The sequence below is a fragment of the Piliocolobus tephrosceles genome, chromosome 21, assembly GCF_002776525.5.
Source record: "Piliocolobus tephrosceles isolate RC106 chromosome 21, ASM277652v3, whole genome shotgun sequence".
Lineage (NCBI taxonomy): Eukaryota > Metazoa > Chordata > Mammalia > Primates > Cercopithecidae > Piliocolobus > Piliocolobus tephrosceles.
In genome coordinates, this window is record NC_045454.1 from 5,071,113 (window position 1) to 5,094,291 (window position 23,179).

Consider the following 23,179-nt stretch of genomic DNA (forward strand, 5'->3'; position numbering starts at 1 on the left):
AAGGTTTCTCTCCAGTATGAATTCTATGATGACTTGCTAGGTTTGCACTTCGCGTGAAACCTTTGCCACATATATCACATTTATGTGGTTTCTGTCCAGTATGGATTCTCTGATGTATAGTAAGGTTGGACCTCTGATTAAAGGCCTTGCCACAATCACTACATTTGTAAGGTTTTTCCCTAATGTATGCTTTCTGGTCTTGTGTGAGTAATGAAGGATGCATAAAATCATTCCTATACATATTAGAAATGCTGGTGTTGACACGAGGAAGATTTGTTTGAAGTAATGAAACTGAGGAGCCGCTGGTGACAGACTTCTCACTTTGATTACATTCATAAATTTTCCTTTCAGTCTGAAATCCCTGTAGTTCAGCCAGATGCGACCAAAAACTTAGTTCAAGCTGATTTTCAACTGGTTTATTTCCTGCATTCCTTCCATCACCTTGATCTCTGCTTCCAGTGATGTTTTTAATTTTAATTGCAGGTATTTCTCTGTAATTTCTTTCATCATTGTGACACTGACACTCAAAGTCAAGAATATTTTGCTGCATTTCCCTGAAGTAAAAATCTTTGATGTCACGAATTTCATGTTTTTCCAACATCACTGCTTGGAATACTTTTCCTGTGCTATTGTTCTCTTTTGGTGGTGATTTCTTGATCATATGTGTAGGAGAGACATCTACAAGATATTTAAAAGACAGGTTTTCTATTAACTACAGTTGGCAAATCAGTAGTTCATATTGAAAAAGATATTGGCTGGGTGCAGTGGCTCACACCTGTAATCCTAGCACTTTGGGAGGCCGAGGCAGGTGGATCACGAGGTCAGGAGATTGAGGCCATCCTGGCCAACATGGTGAAACCCCATCTCTACTAAAATACAAAAAATTAGCCAGGTGTGGTGGCATGCGCCTGTAGTCCCAGCTACTAGGGAAGCTGAGGCAGGAGAATCACTTGAACCCAGGAGGTAGAAGTTGCAGTGAGCCAGGATTGTGCCACTGCACTCCAGGCTGGTGACAGAGTAAGACTCCATCTCAAAAAAAAAAAAGAAAGAAAAAGAAAAAAGAAAGAAAAAGAGAAAGAGGGAAGACAGAGAGAAAGAAAAAGATATTATACCAAAAATAGTATTTATACTGAACAATTATAAAATTTTCTTTTTTTTTTTTTTGAGACGGAGTGTCGCTCTGTCGCCCGGGCTGGAGTGCAGTGGCCGGATCTCAGCTCACTAGCTCACTGCAAGCTCCGCCTCCCGGGTTTACGCCATTCTCCTGCCTCAGCCTCCCGAGTAGCTGGGACTACAGGCGTCCGCCACCTCGCCCAGCTAGCTTTTTGTATTTTTTTTGGTAGAGACGGGGTTTCACCGTGTTAGCCAGGATGGTCTCGATCTCCTGACCTCGTGATCCACCCGTCTCGGCCTCCCAAAGTGCTGGGATTACAGGCTTGAGCCACCGCGCCCGGCCAATTATAAAATTTTCAACCATGATCTTCAAATTTTTAGGAACAGGATTTTTAATAAAGAAAAAGTGATTATATGTGATGCAAATTAATTTTAGAGAAATCCAGTTTCAAATGACCTATAACCCAAACATTTGTGTTGTGCAAACTTATGTTAACTCTAAAAAGTGGGGGCAGGCTGTACAAGGAGCATGGCACCAGCAGCTCCTTCTGGTGAGGCCTCAGGCTGCTTCCACTCATGGCAGAAGGCAAAGGGAAGATGGCATGTGCAGAGATCACATGGCAAGAGAGGAAGCAAGAGGGGAGGAGGTGCCAGGCTCTTTTCAACAGCCAGCTCTCAGGGGAAGTAATAGAATAAGAACTCATTCATTACCTCAAGTACAGCACCAAGCCTTTCGTGAAGGGTCCACTCTCATGATCCAAACACCTACCATTAGCCCCCATATCCAACACTGGGGATCAAATTTCAACATGAGATTTGGAGGGGACAAACATCCCCTCCAAACTACAGCGGTAACCTTATAAAGAAAATAAGTAAATGACCCACAGTGGGTAACGGCTTATACTGAAGGGAGCTGTTAGTGAATGCAAAGCGCAGAAACATTTCCTGGCAGTGCACGGAGACCCATGGAGCTAGGTTTTCAGCAACACAGCAGCACATAAGGAGCAGAGAATAACAAGACAGCACCAAGAAATGGATTGACAGGAACCAAGTGAACGTTACAGAAAATTCAGATGGAAAGAAAGGTGGGGAACAAAACAGTCATGTATTAACTGAAGAATGCGACTTGCAGAACTTCAGAAATTTGTAGAAAATACAGGTGATATACATAACAGTGGAGAAGTCCTTGAAGTATAAGAAATGAGACACGTTTCCTGTAAAATACTGTGAGATATTTAAATATTAATTTAGTATACCAAGATGGATGTGACAAGTCTAGATAAGCAGCATAATTTTTACAAAATAAGGTATGGAGGACATAAAAATTCAGTGACATTTAACCCAAACCCAACAAGTTATGATTAGACAATTGAAAATATACTATAGAAAAAGCAATGTTATCTTCTATAACAAATTATGTGAAGTCAATGTAATGGTATTTCTGAAAATAAAGCATTGAATTAATTGTAAAAAGTATATTCTCAACAAATAAAAAAAATTTTTAAGGAAAAAAAAGAAAAAGAAGTGTATTCTTAAGACAGAAAATTCCCCAATTTAGAAGCTATAACAAATTAGCCTGACACTTTAATAATAGATATTAAGTCATGTGAAACAAAAATAAACAACAATTTAGACAATATTTTCAATACATTCTGGAGTTTATGCAGATTTTAAGGAACTGCTACTGAGCCATTCCCTCAAACTAAAGAAGGAAAGCTTGTAAAATATATTTAAAAATGGATTCCCCAATACAAAGCCCTATTATATTGTAGACATAAAACCATCACTAAACTCATCAAAATATGGACTGCTGATTAAATAAAAACAAGTTCATTTACAAAATATAGAAATGTACTATAATAAAAGTAGCACTGGCTTAAACAAGACAAGGTATGGTAGACATTAAAGAAGGTAGGCATCATTCAATTTCATAAGCTCCCTCGAGATGCTTCACAAAGAGAAGACCTACAAAGAGACTTAGACTCCCACACAATAGTAGTGGGAGATTTTAACACCCCACTGTCAATATTAGACAGATCAATGGGACAGAAAATTAACAAGGATATCCAGGACTTGAACTCAACTCTGGACCAAGCAGGCCTAATAGACATCTACAGAACTCTCCACCCCAAATCAACAGAATACACACTCTTCTCAGCACCACATGGCACTTATTCTAAAATTGACCACATAATCGGAAGTAAAACACTTCTCAGCAAATGCAAAAGAATAGAAATCATAACAAACTGTCTCTCAGACCACAGTGCAATCAAATTAGAACTCAGGATTAAGAAACTCACTCAACACCGCTCAACTACATGGAAACTGAACAACCTTCTCCTGAATGACTACTGGGTAAATAATGAAATGAAGGCAGAAATAAAGATGTTCTTTGAAACCAATGAGAACAAAGACACAACGTACCAGAATCTCTGGAACATGTTTAAAGCAGTGTGTAGAGGGAAATTTATAGCACTAAAAACCCATAAGAGAAAGTGTGAAAGATCTAAAATCAACACCCTAACATCATAATTAAAAGAACTAGAGAAGCAAGAGCAGAGAAATTCAAAAGCTAGCAGAAGACAAGAAATAACTAAGATCAGAGCAGAACTGAAGGAGACAGACACAAAAAAATCCTTCAAAAACCAGATGAATCCAGGAGCTGGTTTTCTGAAAGATTAACAAAATAGGTAGACTACTAGCCAGACTAATACAGAAGAAAAGAGAGAAGAATCAAATAGACACAATAAAAAATGATAAAGGGGATATCACCACCGATCCCACAGAAATACAAAGTACCATCAGAGAATACTATAAACACCTCTATGCAAATAAACTAGAAAATCTAGAAGAAATGGATAAATTCCTGGACACATACACCCTCCCAAGACTAAACCAGGAAGAAGTCGAATCCCTGAAGAGACCAATAACAAGTTCTGAAATTGAGGCGGTAATTAATAGCCTACCAACCAAAAAAAGTCCAGGACCAGACGGATTCACAGCCGAATTCTACCAGTGGTACAAAGAGGAGCTGGTACCATTCCTTCTGAAACTATTCCAAACAGAAAAAGAGGGAATCCTCCCTAATTCATTTTATGAGGCCAGCATCATCCTGATACCAAAATCTGGCAGAGACACAACAAAAAAGGAAAATTTCAGGTCAATATCCTTGATGAACATTGATGTGAAAATCCTCAATAAAATATAGGCAAACTGAATGCAGCAGCACATCAAAAAGCTTATCCACCACAATCATGTCAGCTTCATCCCTGGGATGCAAGGCTTGTTTAACATATGCAAATCAATAAATGTAACCCATCACATAAACAGAACCAATGACAAAAACCACGATTATCTCAATAGATGCAGAAAAGGCCTTCGACAAAATTCAACAGCCTTCATGCTAACAACTCTCAATAAACTAGGTATTGATGGAATGTATCAAAATAATGAGAGTTATTTATGACAAACCCATAGCCAATATCATATTGAATGGGCAAAACCTGGAAGCATTCCCTTTGAAAACAGGCACAAGACAAGGATGCCCTCTCTCACCACTCCTATTCAACACAGTACTGGAAGTTCTGGCCAGGGCAATCGGGCAAGGGAGAGAAATAAAGGGTATTCAATTAGGAATAGAGGCAGTCAAATTGTCTCTGTTTGCAGATGACATGACTGTATATTTAGAAAACCCCATTGTCTCAGCCCAAAATCTCCTTAAGCTGATAAGCAACTTCAGCTAAGTCTCAGGATACAAAATCAATATGCAAAAATCACAAGCATTCCTATACGCCGATAACAGACAAATAGAGAGCCAAATCATAAGTGAACTTGCATTCACGATTGCTACAAAGAGAATAAAATACCTAGGAATACAATACAAGGGACATGAAGGACCTCTTCAAGGAGAACTACAAACCACTGCTCAAGGAAATGAGAGGACATAAACAAATGGACAAACATTCCATGCTCACAGATAGGAAGAATCAATATTGTGAAAATGGCCATACTGCCCAAAGTAATTTATAGATTCAATGCTATCCCCATCAAGCTACCACTGACTTTCTTCATAGAATTGGAAAAAACTATTTTAAATTTCATGTGGAACCAAAAAAGACCCTGTATAGCCAAGACAATCCTAAGCAAAAAGAACAATGCTGGAGGCATTACACTACCTGACTTCAAAGTATACTACAAGGCTACAGTAACCAAAACAGCATGGTACTGGTACCAAAACAGATATATAGACCAATGGAACAGAACAGAGGCCTCAGAAATAATGCCACACATCTACATCCATCTGATCTTTGACAAACCTGACAAAAACAAGCAATGGAGAAAGGATTCCCTATTTAATAAATGGTGTTGGGAAAACTGGCTAGCCATATGCAGAAAGCTGAAACTGGATCCCTTCATTACACCTTATACAAAAATTAACTCAAGATGGATTAAAGTCTTAAACATAGGACCTAAAACCATAAAAACCCTAGAAGAAAACTAGGCAATACAATTCACAACACAGGCATGGGCAAAGACTTCATAACTAAAACACCAAAAGCAATGGCAACAAAAGCCAAAATTGACAAATGGGATCTAATTAAACTGAAGAACTTCTGCACAGCAAAAGACACTATCATCAGAGTGAACAGGCAACCTACAGAATGGGAGAAAACTTTTGCAATCTATCCATCTGACAAAGGGCTAATATCTAGAATCTACAAAGAACTTAAACAAATTTACAAGAAAAAAACAACCCCATCAAAAAGTGGGCAAAGGATATGAACAGACACTTCTCAAGAGAAGATATTTATGTGGTCAACAAACATATGAAAAAAAGCTCATCATCACTGGTCATTAGAGAAATGAAAAATCAAAACCACAGTGAGATACCATCTCACACCAGTTAGAATGGTGACCATTAAGAAGTCAGGAAATAATAGATGCTGGAGAGGATGTGGAGAAATAGGAATGCTTCTACACTGTTGGTGGGAGTGTAAATTAGTTCAACCATTGTGGAAGACAGTGTGGCGATTCCTCAAGGATCTAAAACTAGAAATACCATTTGACCCAGCAATCCCATTACTGGGTATATACTGAAACAATTATAAATCATTCTACTATAAAGACACATGCACACATATGTTTATTGTGGCACTGTTCACAATAGCAAAGACTTGGAATCAACCCAAATGCCCATCAACAATAGACTGAATAAAGAAAATGTGGCACATATACACCATGGAATTCTATGCAGCCATAAAAAAGGATGAATCCATGTCCTTTGCAGGGACATGGATGAAGCTGGAAACCATCATTCTCAGCAAACTAACACAACAGAAAATCAAACAGTACATGTTCTCACTCATAAGTGGGAGTTGAACAATGAGAACACATGGACACAGGGAGGGGAACATCACATACCAGAACCTGTTGGGGGTTGGGGAGCTAGGGGAGGGATAGCATTAGGAGAAATACCTAATATAGATGATGGGTTGATGGGTGCAGCAAACCACCACGGCACATGTATACCTATGTAACAAACCTGCACGTTCTGCACATGTACCCCAAAACTTAAAGTATAAAAAAAATACAAAAATTAGCCAGGTGTGGTGGCATGCGCCTGTAGTTCCAGCTACTCTGGAGGCTGAGGCAGGAGAATTACTTGAACCCGGGAGGCAGAAGTTCCAGTGAGTTAAGATCTCGCCACTGCATCACACACAGCCTGGGCAAGACAGCCAGACTCTGTCTCAAAAAAAAAAAAAAAGGACCTCTCTGTCTAGTGTCATTCCAGTACCGAGTAAACAATCCCAGAAAACCCAGTGTACTCCCCTGTTGCACACACTGCAATCTGTGGCAAAAGCAGAACAAAAGAAATGACTGAGGCTGAAAGACTTCAACAGGCAGAGAGGGCTGGAGACAGCACCATGAGGTTTCCGGAGCCCCAGATGCAAAGGAGGAGTTGCCAGTGTTTTCCTATCAACTGATTAGGCCTCCCAAGTACAGGAAATGAGGCAAAATCTGAAGACGTCAAGGGGGCAGGTCTATGGAGGCCTCAGCTCTGATCTGTATAGACAGAGAGCTGAGCATCAGACGCCATCAGGTACAGGAGAGATCACAGGAGACCCCTTTGACACAACCCTCCCTCTGCCCCTCAGAGTGAAGAAACCAAAGAGGTCACAGAAGTCACATGACAAGGTGTTGTCCATCATGATAAAGACTTCGCCTTTGTCACTGTTTGAGCTGTAGCACCATGGAAGAGTGAAAGGATAAACTATTACACGTCAGAAGAGCCCAGGGATAAATGAGGGCAAATAAAAGTTTCCCTTGAGAGCTCACAGGATTTAAACGCTTTTTGTCCCATAGAACTCTTCAACTCGGAAAGAGTTACCCGACTACTAACGGTGCAGCTTCCTCTCTGTCCATTTGAGCTCTCACCTGTGTTCACACCTTTGATGCGTTCCCAACCATTTGATGTTGTTGTTATTCTCACTTCACTCTCCACAGTCCAGGGCTCTTTCCCTTGCCCCAGCATGGAAATAATACTCATTTCAGAAAGAGAGATTCCTGCTTAGAAAAAGAAAGGAATGTGATGTGCTGTGGCTTTTACAGAATCTCAGCCCTTTGTTTAGAGGAGGAGAGAGGACATTACAAATGGATCTAGAAAAATGTTTCACAAATTCACCCACTGAATGCCTGTTTCTGAATGTTTAGGGAACGTGGTAAGATATGGACATCAAGCTGTCCTCTAAGAAGTACTAAATCACAAGCAAAGGGATAGAAAACAGCAAAGTGGGTTTGTTTTATTTTTCTTTTTTTTTTTTTTTTTTTGAGATGGAGTTTCGCTCTTGTTGCCCAGGCTGGAGTGCAGTGGCGCAATCTGTGTTCACTGCAACCTCCACCTCCCGGGTTCAAGTGATTCTCCTGCCTCGGCCTCCCAAGTAGCTGGGATTACAGGCGCTTGGCACCATGCCTGGCTATTTTTTGTATTTTTAGTAGAGGTCGTGTTTCACCATGTTGGCCAGGCTAGTCTCAAACTCCTGACCTAAGGTGATCCGCCCGCCTTGGCCTCCCAAAGTGCTGGGATTACAGGCATGAGCCACCGTGCCCAACCCAAAGTAGATATTTTTAAAGTCTACCATAGGATTTATTTCTGCTTAAGCTCTGGAACCACCAATGACATATCTTGAAGCGGGTAGATCATTTGAAAATGGGATAACTAATGAAAATGGGGGAAGTCCAGATGCTGCACTATTTAGCTTTTCATCTGAGAATTAACATAACTTCAATCTTAATTGAGCAACGCAGGGGCTCCCAAGAGGCACATAAGGTAACACGCAGAGATACAGCACAGCAGATCCCAGCTTCTGGAGGGGCATTATCCTCACCCAGGGAGACCAGGTTCCTGTAGTTCTCCAACATCACGTCCCTGTATAAAGCCCTCTGAGCAGGGTCCAGGCATTTCCACTCCTCCTGAGAGAATTCGATGACCACATCCCTGAATGTCAACTTTCCCTGATATGAAAAAACACATTTCACCAAGAAGTCATGGGTAGAGCTATTATCTTCACACAGAACGACAAAAAGAGAGGTATACGTCCATTTAGTTTAAAGGAACGTTCTGGGAAATCCATGGAAAGGTATTTTCAGGCAAACTGTGTCTGAAAAACGCTTTTTCCCAAGCACATATGGGGAGAGTTATCATCTTTACATAAAATGAGAAGAGGAGAGAACTGTACTGATTTACTGAAGGGAGAGTTCTGGCAGATCCATGCTAAAGTATTTTGGGGCACTTAGGGATGTTAGGAAGAACATTAGCTATGTCTCCCTAATTGCATTTTATTACACTCTTCTGTAACAGCTTATGATATCTTCTAAAGAAGTGTGGATTTCTCTTTCTGTAGACAATGGAAGAAACGTAGAAATAAAAAAATCAACACATGGCTATCTCTATAGTAGTGCTAGATATTATGTTTGACACACAGTGATATTCAGTATCTAGATGAGCCAGAAGAGGTGTGTTGTCTTCAGAGATGACAATGTCCATGGTGGCTTTAAAGAAAGAAAGGTCAGAATCTAAAAAGTGTGGCCAGGCGTGGTGGCTCACGTCTGTAAACCTAGCACTTTGGGAGGCCGAGGCAGGCGATCATGAGGTCAAGAGATTGAGATCATACTGGCCAACATGGTGAAACCCCGTCTCTACTAAAAATACAAAAATTAGCTGGGTGTGGTGGTGCACACCTGTAATCCCAGCTACTCGGGAGGCTGAGGCAGGTGAATCACTTGAACCCAAGACGTGGAGGTTGCAGTGAGCCAAGATCACGCCACTGCACTCCAGCCTGGGCAACACAGTTAGACTCCATCTCAAAAAAAATAAATAAATAAAATAAAAAATAAAAATACAAAACTGATTCATGAAATGGTGATGTGTCTTCTATAAAAGCCATAGGAGCCGGGCACGGTGGTTCACGCCTGTAATCCCAGCACTTTGGGAGGCCGAGACGGGCGGATCACGAGGTCAGGAGATTGAGACCATCCTGGCTAACACGGTGAAACCCCGTCTCTACTAAAAAATACAAAAAACTAGCCGGGCGAGGTGGCGGGCGCCTGTAGTCCCAGCTACTCGGGAGGCTGAGGCAGGAGAATGGCGTAAACCCGGGAGGCGGAGCTTGCAGTGAGCTGAGATCCGGCCACTGCACTCCAGCCTGGGTGACAGAGCGAGACTCCGTCTCAAAAAAAAAAAAAAAAAAAAGCCATAGGATTGTGCATCCGTACATTCATGCACACACACATACACAAACGTAAATTAACAAAGAAAAAACATGCCTCTCAATGACATATTTTTTATGACTTTTTTCACTATTATTTTTCCTCATGTGCATTTCAGCATCTTGGGGACAGTAAAGTGTGTAAGTTGTATTTAACTTAGTTTGTCAACATTATGTTATATCAGGCCGATAAAAGAATGGTAAAAACATGAAAAACTATTTAAAGCTTTAACTTCAATCCCTATGAAATAGTTATAGTCAAACTACAAATAAAATTCTATCCATTTAAATTTAAATATTTAGGCTGGGCGCAGTGGCTCACGCCTGTAATCCCAGCACTTTGGGAGACTGAGGCGGGTGGATCACCTGAGGTCAAGAGTTCGAGACCAGCCTGGGCAACATGGTGAAATGGCAGGCACCTGTAGTCCCAGCTACTCGGGAGGCTGAGGCAGGAAAATCGCTTGAACCCGGGAGGCAGAGGTTGCAGTGAGCTGAGATCGCGCCACTGTACTCCAGCCTGGGTAACAAAAAACAAAAAACAAAAAACAAAAACAAAAAAACAAAGCAAAAAAAAAATGAATTAAAAGCCTGAACCTAAGACCTAAAATGATAAAACTCCTAGAAGAAAGTATAGGAGAAAAGATTTGTGAAACTGAATTTGGCAACGATTTCTAAGATAGGACACCAAAGACACAGGCAAGAAAAGCAAAAATATACAAATGGAACTACATCAAACTTACAAATATCTCTGCACCAAAAGAAAGAATCAAGAGACTGAAAAGCAACCTCTGAAAGAAGGATGTGCTGAAAATGACTTAAATAATCTCCTGCTGTTAGAGATTTAGATTGTTTTCTGGCCGGGAGAGGTGGCTCATGCCTGTAATCCCAACACTTTGGGAGGCCAAGGCGGGTGGATCACCTGAGGTCAGAAGTTCAAGACCAGCGTGGCCAACATGGTAAAACCCTGTCTCTACTAAAAATACAAAAATTAGCCCAGCGTGGTGGCAGGCACCTGTAATCCCAGCTACTCGGGGGGCCGAGGCAGGAGAATCGCTTGAACCCAGGAGGCAGAGATTGCAGTGAGCCGAGATCGCACCATCGCACTCCAGTCTAGGGGATAAGTGCAAGACTTCGTCTCAAAAAAAAAGAAAAAGATTTAGATTGATTTCATATTTTAAAATTGGTGGAGCCAGGCATGGTGGCTCACGCCGGTAATCCCAGCACTTTGGGAGGCCAAGGCAGATGGATCACCTGAGTTTGGGAGTTTGAGACCAGCCTGACCAACATGGAGAAACCCCATCTCTACTAAAAATACAAAATTAGCCGGGCGTGGTGACACATGCTTGTAATCCCAGCTACTCAGGAGGCTGAGGCAGGAGGATTGCTTGAACCTGGGAGGCGGAGGTTACAGTGAGCCAAGATTGCACCATTGCACTCCAGCCCGGGCAACAAGAGTGAAACTCCATCTCAGAAAAAAAAAAAAAAATCAGTGGTAGAATAAAACACCCTCCCCTCACTAAGGTGTTTCTGAGCTTTCCATTCCATTCCAAATCATAACAATTCTGGAGCCAAAAACATAGATTCATGTATTTATCTTTGAATGCATTATTAAATCAGACAAACAACATGCCAGAATTCCCCTTATCAGCCTACTTTTCTGGAATTTACCAGGTACTTGTGCACATTAGTACGTGACTTCCATGTGCAGCTTCTGTACTCCTGATCCACAGAGACCTCACAGTGCATCCAGATGTGGCTGCTAAACAATCTGCATTGCCTAACAGTCCTGACACCACGGGGCCCACACACCATGTCCATCCATGTCTGGTGTGAGGCCTTCCCAGGACCATGCCCAGTAGGGTCTCTTCCCAAGTTCATATCACTGGGTCACAGGCAATGGAATGTAAGTGAAATGAGAGGGACTGAGGGAAGGCACAGGTGAGTGCGAGCAAACGTGTCAGGCAGGACGCTTCAGACTCAGAGAAGATTTGCAACTCCAAAGAATGAAATTTCGGAAAGGAAAGAGAAACGGAATAAGCTGGGCATGGTGGCTCACGCCTGTAATCCCAGCACTTTGGGAGGCGGAGACGGGTGGGTCACCTGAGGTCAGGAGCTCAATACCAGCCTGGCCAACATGGTGAAACCCTGTCTCTACTAAAAATACAAAAATTAGCCAGGTGTGGTGGCGCACACCTGTAGTCCCAGCTACTCGGGAGGCTGAGGCAGGAGAATCGCCTGAACCCAGGAGGCAGAGTTTGCAGTGAACTGAGATTGCCCCATTGCACTCCAGCCTGGGTGACAGCAAGTGAGACTCCATCTAAAACATTTTTAAAAAAGAAATAGAGGACACAGAGCCTCAGTATCAATGCTGGACACAGATTAGAATCAGCTGGGGTAACATAACTACTATCAAGGCTGGACTCCAACCCCATGACATTAATGGAAATCTCAGGTAAAGAGGTACAAGAGTTTTATTTGCAAAACGACTCAGTACTCTCAAGTCAAACCAGGATTGAGCTCCACTCAGAGGGAGTGTGAAATAACAAGAAATGTATTTTTGGTCTCTGCCCCTGGTTCCTGGGACATAGATCCTAAACCTCTCATAGAAAGGGGTGTTAGGAGAATCTTTTGTTCTCATACGTGGTCTTTGACCTCGCATCCTTGCACAAAGCTCCTAAATCCTTGGAATTTCCTGCATGATAGGAGTGTCTTTGGTCTGATGAGGCAAGTCTTGGTGGGCTCCTGGATACAGCCAATTGCCAGAAAGACTAAGCCATGATTAGAAGCTTGGAAATTCCAGCTCCATCACTCATTTCCCAAAGAGTGGAACAGGCTAAAGATTGAGTTAATAATCTCTCATGCCTACAGGATGAAGCCTCAATAAAAATTCCTGATCTATAGAGTTTGGAGAGCTTTCTGGTTGACAAACACATCTGAATGCCAGGAGGGTGGTACACCCAAATCCACAAGGACGGAAGCTCCTGTGCTCAGAACATTCTCAGCCCTCACCATACGTATCTCTTCATCTAGCTGCTCATGACTATCATTTATGATATCCTTTATTCATACACCAAATCCTCACTTGATCTTATCAACAGATTCTTGGAAACAGGAACTTTAAGTGAAATGGCAACTTTTTTCCTCATCAACATAAAAAATGCCATTGCAGCCATTTTTAGCATGGCAGCACGTGTCTGTAATGCCAGCTACTCGGGAGGCTGAGGCAGGAGAATCACTTGAACCCGAGAGGTGGAGGTTTCAATGAGTGGAGACCGCGACACTGCACTCTAGCCTGGCGACACAGCTAGACTCCATCTCAAAATAATAATAATAGGCCGGGCGCGGTGGCTCAAGCCTGTAATCCCTGAAGGGGTGGCCTGTCCCTCCACACCTGTGGGTGCTTCTCGTTAGGTGGGATGAGAGACTTGAGAAAAGGAAATAATACACAGAGACAAGGTATAGAGAAAGAAAAGCGGGGCCCAGGGGACCAGTGCTGTGTTTTCAGAGGACCCACACTGGCCCCGGCCTCTGAGTTCCCTTAGTATTTATTGATAATTATCTTTACCATCTAAAAGATAGGGGAGTAGCTAGAAAATAGGATCATTGTAGGGAGGAAATCAGCAGCAAGACATATGAACAAAAATCCTTGTAACATGAATAAGTTTAAAGGAAAATGCTGTGCCTTGAGATGCATATGCGAACATCTCCATAAACCTTTTAGCAGTATTGCTCCAGCAAGCCCCACCTTATTCCTAAAGGCGGTTTTCTCCTTGCTCAGTAAACAAAGCACACAATGGGTTTTACCCGGAGATGTTCCAATCCCAGGGACGGGCAGGATTTTTAACCAGCAAGCTGCCTTCAGGTACTTGTTTAACAAAGACACATCCTGCACAGCCCAATATCCATTAAACCTTGAGTCACCACACTGCATGTCTCTTGCTTGCAAGGACAAAGTTGGGTGTAGGGTCACAGATTAACAGCATCTCAAATACAGAACTAAATGGAGTCTCTTATGTCTACTTCCTTTATATAGACACAGTAACAGGGTGATCTCTCTTTTCCCCCACAATCCCAGCACTTTGGGAGGCTGAGACGGGCAGATCACGAGGTCAGGAGATTGAGACCATCCTGGCTAACACGGTGAAACCCCGTCTCTACTAAAAAAAATACAAAAAATTAGCTGGGTGAGGTGGCGGGCGCCTGTAGTCCCAGCTACTCGGGAGGCTGAGGCAGGAGAATGGCATAAACCCGGGAGGCGGAGCTTGCAGTGAGCCGAGATCAGGCCACTGCACTCCAGCCTGGGCCACAGAGCGAGACTCCGTCTCAAAAAAAAAAAAAATAATAATAATAATAATGACATTGAACAAAACAACGTTATTTGAGAACCTGCTGTATGTCATTTCATTCATGACCCAGTTTCCAAGAACCTATAGAAAACATTAAGCGAGGACTGACTGCAAAAAAAATCAGTAAACATAAGTAAGTGCTTCCAGCAGTTCTGTGAGCTGTCCTCACAAATTAATCAAACCCATAGAAGGAGTCATGGGAGCCCCAATATATAGGTCAGTTTTAAGGACAGGTGACAATCTATTACTTTTGACTGATGTCTGAAGTGGCGGCAGAGCAGGGTGGGGGGGTGGTCTTGTGGGACTAAGACCTTAACCTGTTGGCTCTGACTCTAACTCCAGGTGCACAGTGTCAGAATTGAATTGAATTGAATTATAGGACACGCAGCTGTTGTCCACTGGAGAATTGCCTAGTGTGTGGGAAAAAAACTCCCACACATTTGCTGTCAGAAGTGTTCCATGTTGGCTGGGCGCGGTGGCTCATTACACCGGCTGGATTACAAATCCCAGCCCTTTGGGAGGCCAAGGCAGGTGGATAACCTGAGGTCAGGGGTTCAAGACCAGCCTGGCCAACATGGTGAAACCCCTGTCTCTACTGAAAATACAAAAATTAGCCGGGTGTGGTGGCGCATGCCTGTAATCCCAGCTACTCAGAGGCTGAGACAGGAGAATCGCTTGAACTTGGGAGGTGGAGGTTGCAGTGAGCCGAGGTCGCACCACTGCACTCCAGCCTGGGTCACAGAGGGGGAGACTCGTTCTCGAAAAAAAAAAAGAATACTGGGTGTCACAGGACAGGCTGAGGTCACCTCCTCCACCATGGGTGTCACAGAACAAGCCCAGCTCACCTTCCCACCATGGGAGGTGACTGCCTAGAGGGGCGTGGGAGCTGAAGGCCCTCCCTGAGAAAGATTTCAGATGAGAAAGACAAAGATGGCACCTTAGGACAGGGGTGGGGTCTGCAGAATCCCAGAACCAAGGTAAGGAACCGGCCCCTCCGGACTGAGGCTGCAGCGCTGCGCTCCAAGGGCCGACAAGGGCGAGTCTTGGAGAACCGGATAGACCTGAACCCACCGTGCAGGTGAAGGCTCTAAAAAGTGCCCCTGGCCGGGCGCGGTGGCTCACGCCTATAATCCCAGCACTTTGGGAGCCCGAGGCGGGCGGATCACGAGGTCAGGAGATCAAGACCATCCTGCCTAACACGGTGAAATCCCCTCTCTACTAAAAAAAAAATACAAAAAAATCAGCTGGGCGTGATGGCGGGCGCCTGTAGTCCCAGCTACTTGGGAGAGTGAGGTAGGAGAATGGCGTGAACCCGGGAGGCGGAGCTTGCAGTGAGCCGAGATCGCGCCACTGCGCTCCAGTTTGGGCGACACAGCGAAACTCCGTCTCAGAAAAAAATAAAAAAATAAAAAAGTGCGAAGAAAAATCGGTAAAGGATTTTAGGCAGCAAAAGACGCGAAAGGCCATGTTTACCTAGCGCAAGGCAGAAAGACCAGATTCAGGAAGTAGCCTTAGAGTGACTTTAACCCAAAGGGAAAGCGATCCCCGCACTCTTGCAGCAACGTCAGAATGTACCTGGGGTGGAGGGCGCGGTGCGGGCATTTTAAGATCTGTAGGGATCCTCTCCAGACCCGGCAGATGGAAGAAGGGGGACTGCGAAACGCAGATTTAATCTGGAGAGAGCGAAACTCACGCTCTGCGGCGCAGCCGTCACTCCCCGCGATCCGCTTCCGTGTTTGTAGAAAACCGCGCGCAGCTGAGACTGGGCGGCTTGGGGGCGGGGAAGGGGCGGGGCCTGGCCGGGGAGAGTCGGCCAGGGGGCGGGGCCGGATAGGACGGAGGGGTCCTAGGGGCGGGGCCTAGAGGGGGCGCGACTGGCACAGGGAGGGGACTGGGGAGAAAAAGCGCAGGGTGGGGCGGGGCCTGGACAGGCGGGGGGCGGGGCCGGGAGGGACCAAAGGAGGGAGGATGGGAGCCTGCGTTCCCAGAGCGTCCCTGTTTTCTGGGTTTGGAAACAAGTCTATTTCGTGTCCTGCGGAGCAGTTTTGCTTTCTGCTTATTTTAAGTTAATGTTTCAATTTTAAGGTAAGCCGTTGGAATTATGTGGGCCATCGCTATTGGAAAGTAAGATGTTTTCCTAAATTGCAAACTTAAATTGCTCAACTATTTTTAAAAAGTTACTGCTTTTTCAGGCCGGGCGCGGTGGCTCAAGCCTGTAATCCCAGCACTTTGGGAGGCCGAGACGGGTGGATCACGAGGTCAGGAGATCGAGACCATCCTGGCTAACACGATGAAACCCCCTCTCTACTAAAAATACAAAAAATTAGCCGGGCGTAATGGCGGGCGCCTGTAGTCCCAGCTACTCGGGAGGCTGAGGCAGGAGAATGGCGTAAATCCGGGAGGCGAAGCTTGCAGTGAGCTGAGATCCGGCCACTGCACTCCAGCCTGGGTGACAGAGCCAGACTCCGTCTCAAAAAAAAAAAAAAGTTACTGCTTTTTCTAAAGCAAGAGTTAATGTCACCGGTATTAGCCCTCCTCGCTCCACACCCCAGGTATTTACCACATGAAAATCTCTGCAACTGTGCACAGGGCTGACTCTCTCCCTCCATGGTGAATGGGTGTAGAAAATGGAGGGGATTGTGTTAAGTTCTGTTGCGAGGTGACTTGAAATTACTTACACATTCTGCCCAGGCAGAGTTTTGCATTTCACATTCTAGTTTGCGTACCCTTCACAGACATTTTCAGGGCTTTTTAGTTAAGCTTAAATTAATTCAAATTGCGGAAACTTTCCTGGATTAAATCTACCCTAGACCGACACCCCCAGAGATGCCAGATCCCCACCCAGAGTTGCTTCAGTCTCACTAGTAGCTCTTCTGTCCTACCTGCTGGCAGAAATAACCATTTATATAAACCATTTCAACTTCTGTCCCATTCGCTGGCAAAAATACCTTTTAACGTATTTTAACGTATTAACGTATTAACCATTTAAACTTTCCTTTGCCCAAGATTCCTATTCCTATGGTCAGCTTGGGATCTACCCTCAGTAATAACTACGGTGGCCCCGGGGATTGTAATCTGTGTGCAGCATTGAGCACCAAGGCTCTGTGTTTTGCGTTTCTGATTACATTTTTCAGCTCTAAAATTTCTCTGTTTCTCCTTTATAGCTTTTGTCTCTTTATTGTAGTCTCATTTTGCTCGTATCTTGTTTTCCTGATTTCCTGTGGTTGTCTGTGTGCTCTAATTCATTGACCATCTTGTGACTCTTATTTTCAATTCTTTGTTTGATAATTCATACATCTTCATCTCTTTAGTGTCAGTTTGTGGTGGTTTCATTTGTTCCTTTGTGTGGATCATGTTTCCTTATCTTCTTGAATGTCTTGTTATCTTGGCACCTCAGCATTTCACTAATCAGCCACTCCTGCATTTTTATTTCTGGCTTCCTTCAGGGAAGACATTCTCTATTTAGCCTGACTAGAGATTCTGGAGACCTCTGAAGCCTTTTCTGGGAATCTGTCGTCTCTGGGCTTTTGCTTGTAGTTACCTGAGAAGATTTGCCAGTTTTTCTTCAGCAACACTCCTGTTGACACTCTGTAATTCTGCAGTCCCTGTGTTTTCATGGTAAGCGGTGGTCTGGTTCTCCACCTAGTGTCTGCTTGCGTTACTGCAGACTCTGGTTTATGTTGATTGCCTTTGTTCTCAGTGATTTCCCTGATCTGGCATCCTTTCACTTTCAGTGTTTATGTTCAACCAAGACAGAAACTTGTCCCTCAGGCAGTGCCCTGAAAAGTCAGGATATTAGATGGACTTTTCCATACTTTCCCTACCTTTTGAGAAATCAAGAGTCGGTGGTTTAATCACAGTGATACCCCCTGATGCCAGGGTAGGACCTCTATCAGAAAGTGTCTCCAATTTTCCTACTGGGCATTTATTAATGGGCTCAGTGGCTCACGCTCAGTCCCACCCACTGGGCTCAGTGGCTCACGCTCAGCACTTTGGGAGGGTGAGGTGGGCGGATCACTTCAAGTCAGGCGTTCGAGACCAGCACAGCCAACATGGTGAAACTCTGTCTCTACTAAAAATACAAAAAATTAGCTGAGTGTGACGGCGTGCACCTGTAATCCCATCTACTTAGGAGGCTGAGGCAGGAGAATCGCTTGAACCCAGGAGGTGGAGGTTGCAGTGAGTCAAGATCTTGTCACTGCACTCCAGCCTGGGCAACAGAGTGAGACTCGGTCTCAAAAAAAAAAAAAAAAAAAAAGTCCAACCACTTACATGGTGTCTAGATTTCTTACAAAGGCAGTTGGTAAATGTGTTGTTACTAGATGTGTGTCTTCGTGATGGAGATAGTGTTTGGGACTTCCTATTCCTCTGTCTTATTGGCATCACCAATTCAGCAGTTTTGTAATTTATTTACATAGGTCTGGAAATGTATTTGAATTAGGTGCCATAGCATATTTTTTATTGGAAATATAGGATGTGGTGTGTGTGTGTGTCTGTGTGTGTGTGTGTGTTTAATGAGAGCTACTTTGAAAAGAAGATTGTTTTCATTATACTGTTACTAGTTCTTTTTTCTTTTTTATTTTTTAGACGGAGTCTCGCTCTGTCACCCAAGCTAGGGTGCAGTGGCATGATCTCAGCTCACTGCAACCTCCACTTTCTGGGTTCAAGTGATTCTCCTGCGTCAGCCTCCCGAGTAGCTGGGATTACAGGTGCATGCCACCATGCCCGGCTAATTTTCGTATTTTTAGTAGAGAAGGGGTTTCGCCATGTTGGCCAGGCTGGTCTTGATCTCTTGACCTTGTGATACACCTACTTGGGACTCCTAAAGTTCTGAGATTACAGGTGTGAGCCACCGCGCCCAGTCCTATTGTTACTAGTTTTTTTACGTAAACAACATTGTTTTTATATGTTATGGTCATGTCTTCTGTTAGTTTTAACAAATAGATCTCTTTATTCCCTTTCCCGCCCCCTTATTTTCCACCCTTTTCCTTTTTACTGGTCCCTGCTCAGCCATTCTGGACAGTGGTGTTTCCTGGAGCCCTGGCCAGCCCCCTTTTCACCATCTTAATTAAAGGAAATGTATCCCGTGTTTACTGATGATCATGATATCTGGTATAATTTTGTTGCTTTAATGTTTGGTTGTGATAATGTTTTTTTCCCAAATTTCCTTTTTGGACTGATTTTTAATGACCCAATAATTTTTTTGAGGTAAGTACTGCTGCTAAACATATTTTTCTTCTAAATCAGTTAAATTAATATGTAATACTGAAAAACTGTCTAATTGTTTGTTATGGTTTTATTAGTGGAATAAACTAATAAACTCCATTGGGCTTTTGTTAATGCCTAAATATCTGAATTTCATTGCATAAACTTGTATTTTTTTTTTTTTTTTTTTAGATATGTGTATTTCATAGATATTGGAGTTCAAGTTTTGTTTTTTTGTGTGTGTTTTTTTTTTTTTTTTTTTTTTGAGACGGAGTCTTGCTCTGTCGCCCAGGCTGGAGTGCAGTGGCATGATCCCGGCTCACTGCAAGCTCTGCCTCCTAGGTTCATGCCATTCTCCTGCCTCAGCCTCCCAAGTAGCTGGGACTACAGGCCACCACGGCTGGCTAATTTTTTTTTTTTTTGTGGTAGAGATGGGGTTTTACCATGTTAGCCAGGATGGTCTCCGTCTCCTGATCTCGTGATCTGCCCGTCTCGGCCTCCCAAAGTGTTGAGACTACAGGCGTGAGCCACCGCGCCCGGCTTGAGTTCAGGTTTCTATATGGTACTTTTATGTTATACCATTTTTTAATAGTTTTAATTTTTTTATTTTTGAGACAGGCTGGAATATGATGTCTATCATAGCTCACAGCAGCCTCAAAGTTCTGGGTTCAAGAGATCCTCCCCCTCAGCCTCCTGAGTATCTGGGACTACAGGCATGTACCACCATCCCCAGCTCATTTTTAAATTTGTTTTGTAGAGATGATGTCTTGCTTTGTTGCCCAGGCTGGTCTTGAACTCCTGAGCTCAAGTGATCTGCCCGCCTCAGCCTCCCAAAGTGCTGGGATTACAACCATGAGCCACAACAGCTTGTTGTACAATTTTTAGTAGTTTGATATACAATAGTGTTGATGAACGACATTAAGTGCAATTTGTACATTTCCAGTGTCCCAAACTTGCTGCAATGCTCATGAGAAAAAGTGGTGATTTTAAAGATCATTGAAAAAAGTGAGTCCTTGAGACACAACTCTTCTTATTTAACTGTGTGTACATGTGATGTGTGTGCATTAGTGTGTGAAGGCAGAAGCCCATGGTTTTTATCAAGGACACATCATCATGTGAAATAAGTTTTGTATTTTTTTAACAATTGAAATTATATCTTAAATGTTTTCTATGGCCTTAAATTTGTTCTCTGCTATCACATGACTGGCTTAATCGTAAGAGTAGTAAAGTATTATGGATGTAGATGTGTGTGTGTATGTAATGACCTTTTATGCAGCTCCATGTTGGTATCCTTGAACTCTTCCAACTTTTCTCACTTAGGTAACCTACTGTCAATTTACTGGTGAAGCTGGATGCAGTGGTTCATGCCTGTAATCCCAGCCGCATGGGAGACCGATGCAGCAGGGTTGCTTGAGGCCAGGAGTTTAAAACCAACCTGGGCAGTATAGCAAGCCCTTGTCTCTAAACAAATTTTTTTGTGAGACGTTCTTTGCCGACAATTGCCGGGGTTTCCTGCTTCAACAGTGCTTGGACGGAACCCGGCGCTCGTCCCCCACCCAGGCCGGCCGCCCATAGTCAGCCCTCGGTCACCTCTTCACCGCGTCCTCGGATCGCCCCATCCAGGACTCAGAGGGCGCCATCAACCTGGAGCTCTATGCCTCCTATGTTTACCTGTCCATTTCTTACTACTTTGACCGCGGTGATGTGGTTTTGAAGAACTTTGCCAAATACTTTCTTCACCAATCTCATGAGGAGAGGGAACATGAGGAGAAACTGATGAAGCTGCAGAACCAAACAGGTGGCCGAATCTTCCTTCGGGATATCAAGAAACCAGACTATGATGGGCTGAATGCGATGAAGTGTGCATTGCATTTGGAAAAAAAATGTGCATCAGTCACTACTGGAACTGCACAAACTGGCCACTGACAAAAATGAATCCCATTTGTGTGACTTCATTGAGACACATTTGTGGGGAAAAGAGAGGTCAGTCTGTTACTGTGTCTATACAGAAAGAAGTAGATTTGGGCCGGGTGCGGTGGCTCAAGCCTGTAATCCCAGCACTTTGGGAGGCCGAGATGGGCGGATCACGAGGTCAGGAGATCGAGACCATCCTGGCTAACACGTTGAAACCCCGTCTCTACTAAAAAATACAAAAAACTAGCCGGGCGAGGTGGCGGCGCCTGTAGTCCCAGGTACTCGGGAGGCTGAGGCAGGAGAATGGCGTAAACCCGGGAGGCGGAGCTTGCAGTGAGCTGAGATCTGGCCACTGCACTCCAGCCTGGGCAACAGAGCCAGACTCCATCTCAAACAAAAAAAAAAAAAAAAAAAAAGAAGTAGATTTAAGAGACTTCATTTGGTTCTGTATTTGAGATGCTGTTAATCTGTGACCCTACCCCCGACTTTGTCCTTGCAAGAGACATGTGCTGTGGTCACTTAAGGTTTAAAGGATTTTGGGCTGTGCAGAATGTGCTTTGTTAAACAAGTGCCTAAAGGCTGCTTGTGGTTAAAGGTCATCACCATTCTCTTAATCTCAAGTAAGAGAAAAACATTTGTCTCCTGCCCCTCCCTGGGCAATGGAACGTCTCCGTGTAAAACCCATTGTGTGCTTTGTTTACTGAGCAAAGAGAAAACCGCCTTTAGGAATAAGGCGGGATTTGCTGGAGCAATACTGCTAAAAGGTTTATGGAGATGTTTGCATATGCATCTCAAGGCACAGCATTTTCCTTGAACTTATTCAGGTCACAAAGATCTTTATCTATATGTCTTACTGCTGATTTACTCCCTTATCTTTTTGATGGTAAAGAGCGGTGGCTCAAGCCTGTAATCCCAGCACTTTGGGAGGCCGAGACGGGTGGATCACGAGGTCAGGAGATCGAGACCATCCTGGCTAACACGGTGAAACCCCGTCTCTACTAAAAATACAAAAACTAGCTGGGCGAGGTGGCGGGCGCCTGTAGTCTCAGCTACTCGAGGCAGGAGAATGGCGTAAACCCGGAAGGCGGAGCTTGCAGTGAGCTGAGATCCGGCCACTGCACTCCAGTCCGGGCGACAGAGCAAGACTCTGCCTCAAAAAAAAAAAAAAAAAAAAAAAGATTATTCTCAATAAATACTAAGGGAACTCAGAGACCGGTGCCAGCGTGTGTCCTCTGTAAGCTGAGCGCCGGTCCCCTGGGCCCCGCTTTTCTTTCTCTATACTTTGTCTCTGTGTCTTATTTCTTTTCTCAAGTCTCTCGTTCCACCTAACGAGAAACACCCACAAGTGTGGAGGGGCAGGCCACCCCTTCACACATTACCTGAATGAGCAGGTGAAAGCTGTCAAAGAATTGGGTGACCACGTGACCAACTTGCGCAAGATGGGAGCACCCGAATCCGGTTTGGCAGAATATCTCTTTGACAAGCATACCCGGGGAGACAGTGATAATGAAAGCTAAGCCTCAGGCTAATTTCTCCATAGCCAGGGGGTGACTTCCCTGGTCACCAAGGCAGTGCATGCGTGTTGGGGTTTCCTTTACCTTTTCTGTAAGTTGTACCAAAACATCCACTCAAGTTATTTGATTTGTACCATTCCTTCAAATAATGATATTTGGTATCCGCCCCCCTGAAAAATAAAAAAAATTTAAAAAATTTTTTGTTTGTTTGTTTGAGGCGGAGTTTCTCTCTTGTTGCCCAGGCTGGAGCCCCATGGCACGATCTTGGCTCACTGCAACCTCCACCTCCTTGGTTCAAGCGATTCTCCTGCCTCAGCCTCCC

At 44.0% G+C, this 23,179-nt stretch overlaps 1 protein-coding gene and 1 pseudogene across 4 annotated transcripts in view; one reads left to right on the top strand and one right to left on the bottom strand.

The window, feature by feature from the left end:
* Positions 1-15,984, bottom strand: part of LOC111528908 (zinc finger protein 347-like) — a 19,594-nt gene extending 3,610 nt beyond the window's left edge. The window contains exons 1-4 of one of the 4 annotated variants that reach the window (XM_026448840.2): positions 15,800-15,984; positions 8,499-8,625; positions 7,549-7,677; positions 61-678 (exon numbers count right to left, since the gene is read on the bottom strand). In XM_026448840.2, the coding sequence (XP_026304625.1) occupies positions 61-678; positions 7,549-7,677; positions 8,499-8,625; positions 15,800-15,826 (901 nt within the window). In that variant the 5' untranslated portion in view covers positions 15,827-15,984. Of the gene's footprint in view, positions 1-60; positions 679-7,548; positions 7,681-8,498; positions 8,626-10,244; positions 10,308-15,799 lie in introns of those variants that run through there. The other 3 variants (XM_026448839.2, XM_031934778.1, XM_026448841.2) reach the window with 3 other exon arrangements.
* Positions 15,985-16,325: 341 nt separating this feature from the next.
* Positions 16,326-22,860, top strand: LOC111528904 (annotated as a pseudogene).
* The last annotated feature ends 319 nt before the right edge of the window (positions 22,861-23,179 follow it).